This window comes from Octopus sinensis, linkage group LG6 (assembly GCF_006345805.1).
Source record: "Octopus sinensis linkage group LG6, ASM634580v1, whole genome shotgun sequence".
Lineage (NCBI taxonomy): Eukaryota > Metazoa > Mollusca > Cephalopoda > Octopoda > Octopodidae > Octopus > Octopus sinensis.
Genome location: NC_043002.1, coordinates 8,322,552 through 8,339,405, shown reverse-complemented (window position 1 = coordinate 8,339,405; position 16,854 = coordinate 8,322,552). Strand labels below are relative to the sequence as shown.

The 16,854-nt window shown below is 35.3% G+C and overlaps 1 protein-coding gene across 3 annotated transcripts in view; it reads left to right on the top strand.

Moving 5' to 3' along the window:
• The window catches only part of LOC115212855 (puratrophin-1-like), a 402,149-nt gene extending 389,147 nt beyond the window's left edge, over positions 1 to 13,002 (top strand). For all 3 annotated transcript variants that reach the window (XM_036503619.1, XM_036503620.1, XM_036503621.1), the window contains 8 exons: positions 605 to 694; positions 1,397 to 1,540; positions 2,633 to 2,710; positions 4,788 to 4,961; positions 7,249 to 7,426; positions 8,582 to 8,692; positions 10,113 to 10,343; positions 12,109 to 13,002. In XM_036503619.1, coding sequence (XP_036359512.1) covers positions 605 to 694; positions 1,397 to 1,540; positions 2,633 to 2,710; positions 4,788 to 4,961; positions 7,249 to 7,426; positions 8,582 to 8,692; positions 10,113 to 10,343; positions 12,109 to 12,569 — 1,467 coding nt within the window. In that variant the 3' untranslated portion in view covers positions 12,570 to 13,002. The remainder of the gene's footprint in view (positions 1 to 604; positions 695 to 1,396; positions 1,541 to 2,632; positions 2,711 to 4,787; positions 4,962 to 7,248; positions 7,427 to 8,581; positions 8,693 to 10,112; positions 10,344 to 12,108) is intronic.
• The last annotated feature ends 3,852 nt before the right edge of the window (positions 13,003 to 16,854 follow it).

Here is a 16,854-nt window from a genome sequence, read left to right as displayed (position 1 = left end):
GTTGATGTACTTGACTCAATAGGTCTCCTCAAGCACAGCAGGTCATGTGCCACTGGCACAGAAGCCAGTCAAGGCGACGCTGGCATAAAATAAACAATAGTTTTCATTTTTTCTTTCTAAATTTAACTTCAAAACAGTTTGCTTTGGTTTTATTTTTGTTTTGTTTTCGTTTTTTGTTTCTTTGTTGTTGTTTGTTTTACTTTCCATATAAAGAACACCAGTATTATTGACCTGACATATGATATGTGTCACAAAGTCAGAAAGATTCAAAATAGAAATTTGAAAATGTAGTCATAGATGTTTGTAGAGAAAACTGGATGGTCTTTGTTGGAACGTCTTTCATCCTAAGTCTACTTGATTAAAGCAACTGGATTTTACCAAGTTTTTTTTTAAACAGAACTTTAAAAAAAATATTGGTCAGCTTAAGGTTGTCAGTGATAATTAGGTAATTAATTCCATGAATTACTTAAAATGTAAGACGGCCAGCTATATTTCCAGTAGACATGTATACTCTTAATATTTTGTATATGTATTTATACATTAAAAAAAAACAAAAAAATTATTTTTGTTGTTCTTATAATTTGTTTGATCATTTAACTTCTAGGAAGAACATTTTTACCTCTATGCTCTGTACAACAAAAACAAACCAAAATCCGATCATTTAATGGCAGAACATGGCACGGAATTTTTTCGAGTAAGTCTAGCATTTTTACCTGATAATATTTCTTCTGTTTTAAAAAATTTTTTTAAACTGTTCATTGCATTTTCTTTTATTGTTTGTTTGTTCTCTTCTTCCTTTTTGTCAGCTGATAATAAATAAAGGTCATTTGCATTTTTAAATTTAGTTGTTTATTAAAAGCTTTTTCCCCAATTTAAAAAAATTTTTTATAAGCATCTTGTCCTGTGTCTAGTCAAAATAAATCACCCTAATGAGATAAACTTATAATTACTTAAAGAGACAGAAACAGCAAAAAACATTTGCGGATTGATACAGGGTTGAAACTTGGTTGCAGTAACAATTTGCTGTTGTCATTTATTTATATATCTTTACTACCCACAAGGGGCTAAACACAGAGGGAACAAACAAAGACAGACAAACGGATTAAGTCGATTACATCGACCCCAGTGCGTAACTGGTACTTAATTTATCCATCCCGAAAGGATGAAAGGCAAAGTCGACCTCGGCAGAATTTGAACCCAGAACGTAACGGCAGTCGAAATACAGCTATGCATCTCGCCCGGCGTGCTAATGTTTCTGCCAGCTCACCGCCTTTACATTTGTCATTTATTGTTGTGAAATCAAGTTCACAAAAGAAATAGATTTAATAAGAATGGTAAACTGCTTATAAAATGTTTTATTTTGCTTAACTGTTATTTGTATTTCTTCTATTTTAAGATCAAACAGAATGAACTTAAAGACAAGATGAATTTGTCCAGTTACCTTCTCCGGCCAGTTCAAAGAATGGGGAAGTATGCTCTGTTGCTAAAACAAATGATAAAAGCTTGCCCAGAAACAGAGACTGAATATAATGATCTGAAGGTAGGGAGCAGTATAGTAATATCCATCACTAATCATCATTACATCATCATCATCATCAACATTGTTTAACATCCGCTTTCCATGCCAGCATGGGTTGGATGGTTTGACTGAGGGCTGACAAGCCAGAAGGTTGCACCAGTCTCCAATCTGATCTGGCAAAGTTCCTACAGCTGGATGCCCTTCCTAATGCCAACCACTCTGAGAGTGTAGTGAGTGCTTTTACGTGCCACTGGCATGAGGGCCAGTCAGGCAGTACTGGCACCGGCCATGCTTAAATGGTGCTTTTTATATGCCACCTGCACAAGAGCCAGTCTGGCGGCACTGGCAACGACCATGCTCAAATGGTGCTTTTTATATGCCACCTGCACAAGAGCCAGTCTGGCGGCACTGGCAATGACCATGTTCGAATGGTGCTTTTTTTATGTACCACCGGCATGGGAGCCAGTCAGTGGCCCTGGCAATGATCACACTCGAATGGTGCTTCTAACGTTCCACTGGCATGAGTGCCAATCAGGCAGTACTGGCATCGGCCACAAACTGACAAATATCTCTCACTTCACTGAAAACAGAAGTGTTGCTTCTTAACCTTTTGAACCTACAAGTACACTTTAGAAAATGTGATTTCGTTTGACTACACTCTTTGAAGACACCAAAGCAGATGGCCACGTAGATATGTATTTACAACTGAAAATACCTGTTGACCTCGGCGGAATCAGCGGTCACTCTCACGAATTAAACACGTCTTGCCTCTCTTCCTTCTCAGCTCAAACTACCCACATGTGCTTCCTGCCCACGCATGCCCCTTTCATTCTTCCACTGGCCCCTGCAGTCTCATCTACCATCCTCTCCACCAACACCACATAGCTCATCACAGCCCATAACACCACTAACACCACACAATGTTTCTGTTATAAACGCAAAATCGGTTTTTGTTTCTTCCAGGAATATAGTCAAATGAAACTGCACATGTCAAAGTGTATTGATGGATTCAGAAGGGCTAAACAGTTTTTTAGACTGTAACTGTGTAAATGTTTTCTCAATTCATAATCAATTCATCTAAATAACTTAAATGACAATGTTCTTAACTTTCAGTCTGCTGAAGAAATGGTGAAATTCCATCTACGTCATGGCAATGATCTGTTGGCTATGGATTCTCTGAAAGAATGTGATGTAAGTTAAGACTCAAATAATGCATTGAAAATATCTAAACTTCTTTCATCTGCTTCTACACTTCTTTCTTTCCAAAATATTGAGTTTCCACCTTATTTCAACTCTCCAAATATGTCAGGTCTTGTTTTATGAAGGTGTAAAACGTAGTCTTTGTACAATATTAGGAACATGAAGTTAATGTTGTGTGTGTTTATTGAGCGAAAACACCTAAAGCTCCACCAGGCTCCGGCAGGGGGTGGTGGCGACCCCTGTTGTACTCTTTCGCTCCAACTTTCTCTCACTCTTTCTTCCTGTTTCTTGTCCCCAACATCCTATGCAACCGCTGAGCCTGGATGCACATTCATTCATCCGTCGATACTCTCAGTTGACCTGCTTTCTCTTCTGCGGGTCTTACGAATAGCAAAGGACCACGTTTTAGACTTCTCCCACTACAGACAGGAAGAAGACCGCTTCGCTCAACAAACAAACAAACAAACAAAGCAGCAGCAGCATTTGTAAGGTTCACTGATCTTGAGGCCTTAGTGAAACACTGATGTGCTGACAGTTGCTATTAAGCTAAGTGACAGTCAAGAGTGATGCCACTGTGTTTAGCCCAGGCACCGTTCTGGGGCTGTGAGGCAAAGTAGAAAACCATGCCAGACAGTGCTGGTCAAGACAGTGCACCAGCCTGTCCTTGATCGTATTGCACTGAATGGCATCCCATTTGTTTGGGGGAACCAGACATCCACAGAAGGGAGAGAAGTATGGACGTCTGCCGGATAGAAGACAAGCTGCCTCCTTGTCACCTCAGCAATTTTGACACCACTTGATCACAAAAGGTGCAAGGGAAATGTAAGGGAAATTACTCTTCATTTCCCTTTCGCTAGAATAAATTGAAATATATATATATATATGTTTGTGTGTCTGTGTTTGTCCCCCCCCCACATCGCTTGACAACCGATGCTGGTGTGTTTACATCCCCGTAACTTAGCGTGTGTGTGTGTATATATATATATATATATATATACGACGGGCTTCTTTCAGTTTCCGTCTACCAAATCCACTCACAAGGCTTTGGTCGGCCCGAGGCTATAGTAGAAGACACTTGCCCAAGGTGCCACGCAGTGGGACTGAACCTGGAACCTTTATTATATTTAATGGTTTAGTTAAATGAGGAAGAGCAGCAAACCTGACTGGTGAGAAAGAAAAGACACCCAAACTGAAACATTGATTCAACAAGTAGTGCCTATCCATTTATCGACCCTTAGACAAGGAACCTGATTTGAATATTTGCAACTGAATGGACTTTGTGAAAGACACCGAAAGGGCTAGATTAAGGACCAAGTTATTATTTTCCTCTTTTGGTATTTAAAGTTAAGAGAATACCCTACATCAGGCATTTGCCATATTCTGAACGCCTTACTTCCCTGGGCATGGACACATTGAAACCCCGACGTCTGGCAGCTGACTTGGCAGACACCCATAAAATTATTAACCATCTTACAAACAATAACTCTGAGCACCTTTTCAAACTCCACCTGTCTAACACCCGTGGACATGTTTACAAATTCAGAAAACAGCACAGCTCCCATGACTTTCGGAAACATTTTTTTCACGCTAAGAGTTGCTGAAGCATGGAACAAACTGCCGGCATCAGTTGTTAGTTGTCGGAGCACTGCATCCTTCAAAACTTCCATGCTTCCTGAGATTCGCCAACACTACACCTGATTTTCTCCCCTCCGTACACATGCAATCATGTATCTGACTCATGCACTGTTCGCTTTCCAGACATTTGGACATTACTGCATATGCTTTATACACACTTTTGACAACTTGTGGTGCACCTGAGCACCGTATACAATAATTTCATTATTATTTTTATTATAAAATTATTGTAGATCAATTTAGTTTGTTTTTTTTTCATCCAAAGATGATAAAACAAGTACCAGTAACATACTAGCACCTGCTCAGTTGACAATACTCATTTATGGACTAAATTGACCTTAATCATTAGTAATAAATAGGAAAGAGTTTGGGGTTTTTTTTTAGTATTTTTCTTTTTCCTGTTATCATTAATTTTAAAAAATTTTTTCTTCAGGTAAATTTACAAGAACAAGGTCGCCTTCTACGTCAGAATGAATTTTTTGTTACTCAAGGAAGGAAGAAATCAATGCGGCATATATTTCTTTTTGAAGAATTGGTTCTTTTCAGCAAAACTAAAAAAGATCGACATGGTGGACCAGAGTCCTATATATATAAATATAGCTTTAAAGTAAGAAAATATCTTATTTATATACATCTTTAAAAATGATTTTTGTTTTAAATATCAAGTTTCCATTAACTTTTTAAAATTAGTTATAAATTGTCTTTATTATTTTATTACTTTCATCTCTGTTTTATAACATTTTTTTTAAACATAAAGAATAAAATATAAAATAATTGATAAAAAAAATAATATGACTCCTGAAGTTTTGAGCAGGAAAAGCCCCTCCACATTAAAATAAAAGCTAACAGGGTAAAAAAGTATATATTTCAGAGGTTTTGCAGCTCATATTTTAAGGCAGAAATGGAGGAATGCATTCTAGGTGCCTCTGGCCAAATGTTTTACATTAACCCTTTCGTTAACAACCCAGCTGAAACCGGCTCTAGCTCTTTAGTACAAATGTCTGGTTTTCAAAAGTTCTGAATTAAAACCTTCCACAATTAGTCACAATTTATGTCCCCTAACTCTAGCTTAATGATAACGATGTTATTTTACTTAATTCTTTGTTATATTTAACATAATTGGAAGAAACACTGAGCATCTCAAAATAAATTCAGTAACGAAAGGGTTAAGAGCTACTGGGTATAAATAAAGTGGCTATAACCATTAGATGCTAATTCAATGCCTAGTTTAAAGGAACGATTGGCCATTTAGTGATTAGACATCTTCTCCAGACCTTGTCAGTATATAACAAGCAAAGACATGGTATGGTTAGTCACATATCCATCGGAAAATGTATTTCATCCATGAAAGACTTGGATTAATAATAAAACAAGATTGAATTAACACATTTACTAATTGTCATAATTATCTTCTTTGACAGACAATGACAAAGAAGGATTTTCACACTTTAAATAAATTAAAATACGTGGAAATGTTTCAAAATTTTAAATGATAGTATTTTCAGCAGATATATAAATGCAGTTTAGCTCCAGGAAAATATTTCAATAAATATGTCTGTAAAATAACTGATGATTCCAAGCTGTTTGAATTTAAAAAAAAGTTTATGCTGCTCCCTCTCTCCCTCTCCGCCCCCCCTTATGTATATGTCTGTGTGTATGTATGCATATGTGTGTGTGTGTATATATATATATATATATATATACACTCTTTTACTCTTTTACTTGTTTCAGTCATTTGACTGCAGCCATGCTGGAGCACCGCCTTTGGTCAAGCAACTCCACCCTGGGACTTATTCTTTTTGTAAGCCCAGTACTTATTCTATCGGTCTCTTTTGCCGAACCGCTAAGTGATGGGGACATAAACACACCAGCATCGGTTGTCAAGCAATGCTAGGGGAACAAACACAGACACACAAACACACTCATACATATATATATATACATATATACGACAGGCTTCTTTCAGTTTCCGTCTACCAAATCCACTCACAAGGCATTGGTCGGCCCGGGGCTATAGCAGAAGACACTTGCCCAAGATGCCACGCACTGGGACTGAACCCGGAACCATGTGGTTGGTTAGCAAGCTACTTACCACACAGCCACTCCTGCGCCTATATATATATATATATATATTATATATGCATATATACATACATATATGTACATACTTACATATATATGTATATACATATGCATATGTGGGTACAAGACGTCATAAAACATGAACAACATGAAATACAAAATACAAAGATTTAGGTGGTTATTTCTAGCAGGTCAACTGGTATTGGCTCGTTGTTTAATCAGTGTTAAGATGTTGGTGTTTATTGAAAATTGTAGCAATTGATAGCAGTGTCTCTCACAGGGAATCCATCCTGCAATAAACAAATTGCCATATTTATCAAAATTATGATGATTTCCTTCTTTTTAAACTTCTCAAACGACTTGAGGAGGAAACAAGAATTATATGGTTACAAATCTTATTAATTAATAAAGATAAGGAGGGATGCTGACAATTTCATCATTTTTCGTAGGTTGTGAGGCTACTGTTTGAGAATCACTTAGCTCAAGTGTTTTGTGGTACAAACTGCTGGCATCAGTTCTTAGTTGTTGGAGCACTGCATCCTTCAAAACTTCCATGCTTCCTGAGATTCACCAACACTACATCTGATTTTCTCCCCTCCATACACACGCAAGCATGTATCTGACGCATACACTGTTTGCTTTCCAGACATTTATACATTACTGCATATGCTTTATACACACTTTTGACAAGTTGTGGTGCACCTGAGCACGGTATACAATAATTTCATTATTATTTTAAAAACAAACCTGTTAAATTCCCTGCACTAAGCTGGTCTGTCAAATAACCTATTTGTCTTTTGCTCTTGTTGTAGACTTCAGATATTGGATTAACAGAAAATTTCCGTGATCACACAAATAAATTTGAAATCTGGTTCCGACGGCGATCACTTGGAGAAAACTATATTTTACATGCTCAAGATAATGATATCAAAAAAAGCTGGGTTCAAGATATTTCTAGATTGTTGTGGAGACAAGCAATAAAGAATCGAGGTAAGTCTACTTTCAAAACCAAACTAGCCACCATATTTATTCTGGATCTACACAATCTTTAATATAATGTAATCCGCACCTTAACATGATGATAAAACAGAATATTTATTTTTCATCCTCCTTGCAAACTTAATCAACACCCAACAAATTGAATTAAGGAATACTTTCCAAACGCATCCTAGACACAATTTAACTTATCAAAATAATTATGTACAAAAGAAAATCCATTTTCTTTTTGACAATTCATCATCATCGTTTAACGTCCGCTTTCCATGCTAGCATGGGTTGGATGGTTCGACCAGGGTCTGGGAAGCCAGGAGGCTGCACCAGGCCCAGTCTGATCTGCCAGTGTTTCTACAGCTGGATGCCCTTCCTAATGCCAACCACTCCGTGAATGTAGTGGGTGCCTTTTACGTGCCACTGACATGGTGCTAGGCGAGGCTGGCAACAGCCAGGATTGCTTGGTGCTTTTTATGTGTCACCGGCACGGAGGCCAGTCGGGGCGGTGCTGGCAACAGCCACGTTCGGATGGTTCTTTTACATGCCATCGGCACTGATAACACTACTACAATTTCCATTGATTGAGTAAAAAGAAAACATGGAGATGAAGTATTTGATGTTTCTCCAAGAATATGTAACAGCACTTAACAATAATTAATTATCAGAAATTTACCTTTTAGCTTGATTACATCAGAAAACTTCCTGCCTTGAAGAGAGGCCTTTAAAGAGATGATGGACTCTTAATCATATATAGTATAAATAGCCATGAATTAGATTAACTAAGACCGCATTAAACTTATCAGTGATATGGGTTTAAGACTTGCAGTTGATACTCATCTTAGTATAGTTAATTTTTTCTTTTTACAGATATTTCTTTAAACTTGGACACAAAAGATTCTACCCCAAATATTATACTCCATTATAATGATTTTCTCTCAAACATTGTATTTTTTTCCAGAAGCTTGCACTTAACCTGTCATAAGATCATACCTAACTTCTTTTCTCCCCATTTCTCTTACCTTTTACCAGTATTAGAAATATCTCTTGTTATTGTTATTATTAATGGAATGTGTTGACATACCTTGGAAAAAAAATCATATCCCAAAATGTATTTGAAGAAAGTATATAAAATGGTTTGTGTTGTATTTTTAACAGAAAGCCGAAAAACTGAGATGGCTTCAATGGGGATGGGAAGTAAGCCAAGTTTTGACCTGAAAGCAGATTATAATTTAAATGAAAACTTAGTCACTTCTGGACAATTTGCTGGTAAGTCTTTTACTGACAATTCCTACTTATAGCTTCCTTTGTTGATATGTTATTCTTATTTGAGGGCCAGGTGTTTGTAGAAATGGTAGCATAAAGTAATAAAGCCACAAAGGGGGATGTGTATATTGTTAATTAAATTTATCCTGTTACATAACTGGCACATATTTTTACTCCAGAAAGAAGATGGAGAATACCATCCATCAAGCATTTGCCATATTCTGAATGCCTTACTTCCCTGGGCATGGACACTTTGAAACTCCGATGTCTGGCAGCTGACTTGGCAGACACCCATAAAATTATTAACCATCTTACAAGCAATAACTCTGAGCACCTTTTCAAACTCCACCCATCTAACACCCGTGGACATATTTACAAAGTAAGAAAACAGCACAGCTCCTTCCATGACTTTCGGAAACAATTTTTCACGCTAAGAGTTGCTGAAGCATGGAACAAACTGCCGGCATCAGTTGTTAGTTGTCGGAGCACTGCATCCTTCAAAACTTCCATGCTTCCTGAGATTCGCCAACACTACACCTGATTTTCTCCCCTCCATACACACGGAAGCATGTATCTGACTCATACACTGTTCACTTCCCAGACATTTGTACATTACTGCATATGCTTTATATGCACTTTTGACAAGTTGTGGGGCACCTGAGCACTGTATACAATAATTTCATTATTATTATTTTATTATAAAATCCTAGTAATATTAAAAAAGTTAGGATATTTGCACCTTGGTAGTAAATTTACCTCAGTTTGGGAATCCCTGTAATAGAGCAACCTGCCAAATGTTTTGCAATTTCCAGTTACAGATCTTTATGTTTTGAGCTGAAACCCTGTTAGAGTTGATAAAATAAAGGCAATGTATTTGACTGTCTCCTTTCCCACAGATTTGTGGTTTTGTGCCTAATATATATTCTGTATTATTTTACTACTTACTTGTACTTGTGGCAACATTCACCCTGGGCTTCTTCTACTCATGGAAGAAGTTTCGTGGGAATATGTGCATTTCACAAGCGGTCTCCAACAATCCCGCATGTGGAGACGTCTTGTTTGCCGCAGATTGTCCGCAGACGCAGGGACAGAACAACCGAGGAGTCACCAGTTGCCGAAGCAGACACTCCAAGGATTTTCAGCAGAGAGCCCCGTCTGCTGGGTTGTGGCCCTAATACCACTCGGTGTCAGAGCAATCCGCCATATTTCGTCAACCCTTGTGATGTAGTATTAGTTTGGTAATTTAAAACACACACATGCTGGTTTCAAATTTGGTTCTGGTTACACTGAGGTGCCGACATAGGAAAGAAAATGCATGCAGAGATAGATCTGTTTGTCTACTTGCGTGGTGTGGTGTGTGTTAGGTTGTATCGAAGAAAAAGTTCTAACTCTCTATATTTCTCTTTCTCTCTTTCTGTTCCAGCACGTTCCCGTAATTCCATTGCAGTCTCCTCAGTTGACCACTTCCGAGATGGTGCCAAACGACCTCTCTCAATCAACTCTCTAAGTAGCACATCTTCCTCAAGTAGTGGTCAATCTACAAGTCACGGACTTCTCAACTCTCTCAATTTAGCCTTTGAAAACATGATACTCAGTTCCAATGCAAATGCAGACAGCCCACATTTCAATCGACGGTCAATGAATTCTTCAAATGGTAAAATGTTATTCCTTTTTTTTTTTTACTTCCAGCTCCCTGTAGAGAATAATCATTTGGTACCTTCCAAGTCATTCTGTTCCATGCAATCCGTTCTAATTACAGCTTCAATGCAAAGAGCCCCCTTACTCAAGATTGATATATTTTCCTTTTTCTTCAAAAGCCAATATTGTTGGCACTAATACATATTTCTTTACTACCCACAAGGGGCTAAACATAGAGGGGACAAACAAGGACAGACAAACGGATTAAGTCGATTATATCGACCCCAGTGCATAACTGGTATTTATTTAATCGACCCTGAAAGGATGAAAGGCAAAGTCGACCTCGGCGGAATTTGAACTCAGAACGTAACGACAGACGAAATACCGCTAAGCATTCCGCCCGGCATGCTAACGTTTCCGCCAGCTCGCGGCCTTTGGCACTAATATACTTTCACTTTTCATCTGACACTTCACAAGTCTCTTCCCCACAATTTTTTAATTTTTTAAATTGCCTTCAATTTACATTGTGTTTATATATGTATGTGTGAATGTATGTGAATACTGATATTGAATTATATCACACTATATTACCACTTCATTGGTTGAGCAAAGTGCTGGTAATTGTTGACATCCCATGCTGACAGTACGCTGCACTTTCGAAACCTCTGAAATAAATTTTAAAAATCCTTTTCATGAAAACAATTGGGAGTTGGTAAAAGAAGGAACATCTGATCATAAAATCTTCCCTTGACTCCTCATCCTGACCCCTGCTAACATTGAAAAACAGAAGTCAAACAAAAAAAAATCAAATGCATGAAATATCAATTTATCTGTCTATCCACCACACACATACATATAATCAAATTTGAGTGCTTCATTTGCATATTTGAATTATATCACACTATATTACCACTTCATCTGGTTCGCCAGCCCTCAGTCATTCGTCCAACCCATGCTAGCATGGAAAGCGGACGTTAAACGATGATGATGATGATGTATTACATGTACCTGAACAATCTTAATTCAATTTTCATTAAACCGTCCGACAAACAGGAACATGAAACTGTGATTAACAGCTGCGTGATAATTTTGCAGCTTTAATTAAAAGTATATTACTCTACCTTTGGTAGTCAGATACTATTTTTTCCACCTTGTTTTGCATTTATGTTGTCACCTTGGATGTGTGGTAAGTAACTTGCTTACCGACCACCTGGTTCCGGATTCAATCCCACTGCGTGGCACCTTGGGCCAGTGTCTTCTACTATAGCCTTGGGCTTGGCATTGTGAGTGGATTTGGTAGATGGAAACTGAAAGAAGCCTGTCGTGTATATGTGTGTTTGTGTGTCTGTTTTTGTCCCCACCCCAACATCACTTGACAGACTGAAACATGTAAAAGAATAAAAGGAAAGAATATATATATGAATGTATGTATCTATGTATGCATATGGAAGATAGTGTAATTCGGCAGGAGGACTTAAACGACATGCAAAGGTACATGAAGCCCAGTTACAACTACAGCCGGCTATTACCAGTAAAGGTTTTAGTTGCCAATTTTGTACAAGACATTGTAGATCTTTAGCTGGGCTAAAAAGTCACATTCGATCACAGCACCAGTAACAGTTAAGCTTCATGCAATGGCCATACTCGATAACGAGGGGGCAGTCATAATGTACGTATGTATGTACATGTATTTATATATAAACTGCTATCAATAATTATATCTTCATTCCAAAATATTGGTTACTAGTATTTAAAATTTTTTTTTTTTTTCTATCTTCCAGAAAGTGGCATTTGTACAGACATTTTCCCTGAAACAGAGGGCTGTGTTGCTGCTGCTGCCGCTGCGAATGCTCAGACAGGTTCTACTTCAGCAACAACACTGCCAGTCAACACAAGGATGTTGGCAAGCTCCACTAACAGCAGTCCCTGCCCGTACCAGCAGACAAATTCAGAAGGAACTAGTATAACAACAACAACATCGATACAGACACCAACACAACCAACATCAACTGCCGCAAACAAACACGCTCTTTCAGATCAGCCGTCATCCATAGACACACAAGTTTCATCTGCAATCACTTTTCCTTCATCCACGACCACCACCACCAAACAAGCTGACCCGGCACGATTGTGGCTTGATCTTAGCAAGACTCGACAACCAACTGAATTCAAACTACGCTTAGCGCCAATGCATGGACTGACAAACATCGCGAACATTAACGCTGAAGAAAGTGAACTGTAAATGAACTGAAATTCAGTAAATTGATTGGACATGGGAATATTTCGTGAACATGTCATACTGGTGTGCAATGATAGGACCAGCAGACTTGATAATATCTTCTTAAAGAATATATGGTGGCAATACCAACATAGGGAATGATAGAAAGTCTGCTGGTCGCAATCTTGCAATCAGATCAGTCTCAAATAATTAAATTAAGTCTAAGACCAGGTTTCCTTTCTTATGGAAGTTGATTTATGTGGCTGCATTGTCTGTTAGCGGAAGAAGATACGAGCTTCACAATTTTATACAGGTGGTATAATAAATCAGGGGAAACAACTAATAGAATCGAAATGGTTTTTTGCATATAAAATCTAAAAAAAAAAAATCAAAAAAAATTGTTTAAAAGAAATATTCTTCTACTAAATTCATTTGTAATTAGTTAAGAAAAAGATATTCAATTAACACAAATATGTGCGTACGTATATATTTGCACATATGTATATATATATGTGTGTATATTGTATAGACTGATGTGTGTTTATATATGCATACATACATACACATATATATGCACACATATATATATACATATACTTATATACATATGCACACATATATATATACATATACATATATATATATATGCATACATATACTTATATATATATATATATACATGCATATAGATATATTTGTATGCATTTATTTATTTATATATTTGTGTATATATACACACACACACACATACATACACATGCACAAATACACAAGCATATGTAAATATGTATGCCTGTATGTATGTGCATCTATCTACCTGTCAATATATATGTGTGTATATATATATATATATAAATACATCTGCATGCACACAGACACACACGCACGCACACACTGTGAGAGAAACAGACAGGTAGTTGCGTACTTGTTTTTGTATGGCTATTAATTACAGGTGTACGTATGAAGACAAACATTTACAACATCATATGTCTTTATGTATAAATACATACACACACATATATATATATGTATATATATATATACAGCGGTGGCCAAAAGTCTGGAACATTTTTAAAAATTAAAATTGTTATCCCCAAGTACAATTTGGTTCAAATATAATTTGAGCATTTAATATAAAAATTCTAATTTTCAGACCTATGTTCCAAGATTTGGCCACAACTGTGTGTATATATATATATATATATATAGACAGACAGTTGTGGTCAAATCTTGGAACATACACGCAAACATATATATATATATGTACATAGATACACACAAAAAACTTATCATTATTATTACTATTATTATTATTATTTAAAACTGTTTCATTCAGTCCTGTGTGACTTAAAGTTTTGGTTAGTTAACCGATTCCAGTTCATGTATGTGTATACATATAAGTATATGGATGTGTATATTTATAATTATATATACATATACATACACACACACATATGTCTGTGTGTATATATGTGTATGAATCTACATACATACATATTTATACATTGATGTATGTATCATAGTATACGTATTTCTCTATATTTATATATATAAATATATATGTATATATATTTGTATGTTATTTATATATATATAGATGTATATCATTATCGTGTTATGATAGCTAAACTTGCGAATGGTTTCATGTTGGAGAAAGGGGTTCAAATCTTGCAAGCATCAGAAATGGTAGAATGGAATGACATTGCTTGGACATTTTGATACTTTGAGGTTTTTAGAGACAATGAGCCCAGATAATGCTATTCCATCCAGTTATTGGTGATGAGTGCTAGATTCAAATATCCATATTTGGCATGAAATCATGAAATCTAGCAATCATGAGACTATTATATAGTATTATATTATCAATAATTATAATAATAATCTACCAACTATGTTACCTAATATAGGAGAGCCTGTTTTTTTCTAACATCATATATATATATATATATATATGTTTGTGTGTGTGTGTGTGTATATATATATATATATATATGTTTGTGTGTGTGTGTGTGTGTATATATATATATATATATGTATATATATATATATATGTATATATATATATATGTATATATATATATATGTATACATATTTTTCATGCGTGTGTATGTGTGTATTTATATATATATATACACATATGTATATGCATGTATAGGTATACATATATATACTTATATATATAAATATATGCATGTGTGTATATATCTATGTATATATGTATGTACATATAAATGTATATTTGTATATATGTCTGTATATATGTAAATGTCTATGTGCATATACATGTGTGCATATATATATATGTGTGTGTGTGTCTGATAGTTTTGTTTAGAAAGCATATTACTCTACCGCTGGTATTTGTGTACTATATATATTTATATTAATATATATTGTATATGGATATGTATCTATATATATATATTTGTTTCAATCATTTGAAAGCAGCCATGCTGGAGCACTGCCTTTAGTCAAACAAATCGACCTCAGGACTTATTCTTTGTAAGTCAAGTACTTAGTCCATCAGTCACTTTTGCTGAATCGCTAAGTTACAGGAACGTAAACACACCATCAATTGTCAAGCAATGGCGGGGGTACAAACACAGAAACACAAACACACACACATATATGACAGGCTTCTTTCAGTTTCCATCTACCAAATCTACTCACAAGCTTTGGTTGGCCCAAGGCTATAGTAGAAGACACTTGCCCAAGGTGCCACGCAGTGTGACTGAACCTGGAATCATGTGGTTGGTAAGCAAGCTACTTACCATGCAGCCACTCCTATGTATATGTATATATACATATATATACATATATATGTGTGGCTGTATGTGTGTATACATATATATATGTATATGCACATATATGTATATATATGTGTGTATATATGTTTATATATCTATATGTATATGTGTGTGCATGGATATATATGTATATATTTGTGTATGTATGTATATATTTGTGTATGTATGTATATATATATATATATAGTTCTATATATAATATATATATGTATATATATATATTGCTTACTATTCCATTAGATGTAGGATCTCCAGTGAGAGATAAATATCATTTAATATACACAGTTTGCAAAAGAGCTACTAATAGTTTCATGCTGTAGAGATACAATAATTTGGCAGATTTGTATAACATGCCATATATCCCCAAGCAATCTTTGAGGCTTAATGTTTACCATTAGGCCATATGCTCAGAGACACATTGCACCTTATGTAAATTTACCAAATTAGTGTATCTCTTCAGCATGTAACTATTAGTAGCTTTTTTTGTAAATTGTATATATCAAATGATACACCTATATATGTATGTCTATACACATATGTTTATATATATTTATTCATGTGTGTGTATACATGTGCATATATATATATATATACTTTATTTAAAGCAGTTGAATTTTCTGCTGCTTTAAATAAAGCATATTACTCTACCACTGGTATTTGAGTACTCTTTTTTCCACCTTGTTTCACATTTATGTGTTTACTCTGGTATATATATATATATATATATATATATATTATATATATATATATATATATACACATACACACTTTTATATGTATACATATAAATATGAATATTTCTTTGTATGGTTGTATATATACATACACATGTGTATATATGTATTCTTTATATATATATATATTAATGTTCACTTCTAAATACAGGTGCTTGTAAATGTAAATATGCAGATATATCTTTATGTATACACACACACACATATACATAAATAAATATATATATATATATGTATATATAATTATGTAGACATACACATACATAAATGCAGTACACCTGTGCACACATATGTATGTATGCATTTCTATATACATACACCATAGATATATATAAACCTATTCTAGATCAACCTGTTGAATTTTGGCCAGTGAAAGAGTGTGGGAAGGTGCAATTTTGGTTTTGGTTTCCCTGTTACCTGTATCTATTGAGAAAGGTTTTTTAAAATGTCACTCAACAGGGCTCTTTAATCAAAATCTTATATACAACATAAAAATTCAAAAAAAAAAAACAAAAACAATAATAATGTTTCTAAGCTCACAAATCTTAAATATTAACTGATTTGAAGAGTACCGTAGAAGAGAGAGTAGGTAAAAATGCACAACGAAACATGAATTTTGTCGTATAACTAAGTTATAGAGTAAGTAGATGGGAGATATAAGAATAATAAAAAAAAAAATTATGTTATAAATGAACCTATGTCTTTGTATGTTTGCATATGTTGTGTATGTATGGTATGATGGATTTAGAAAATAAATATCATTTAGCAAA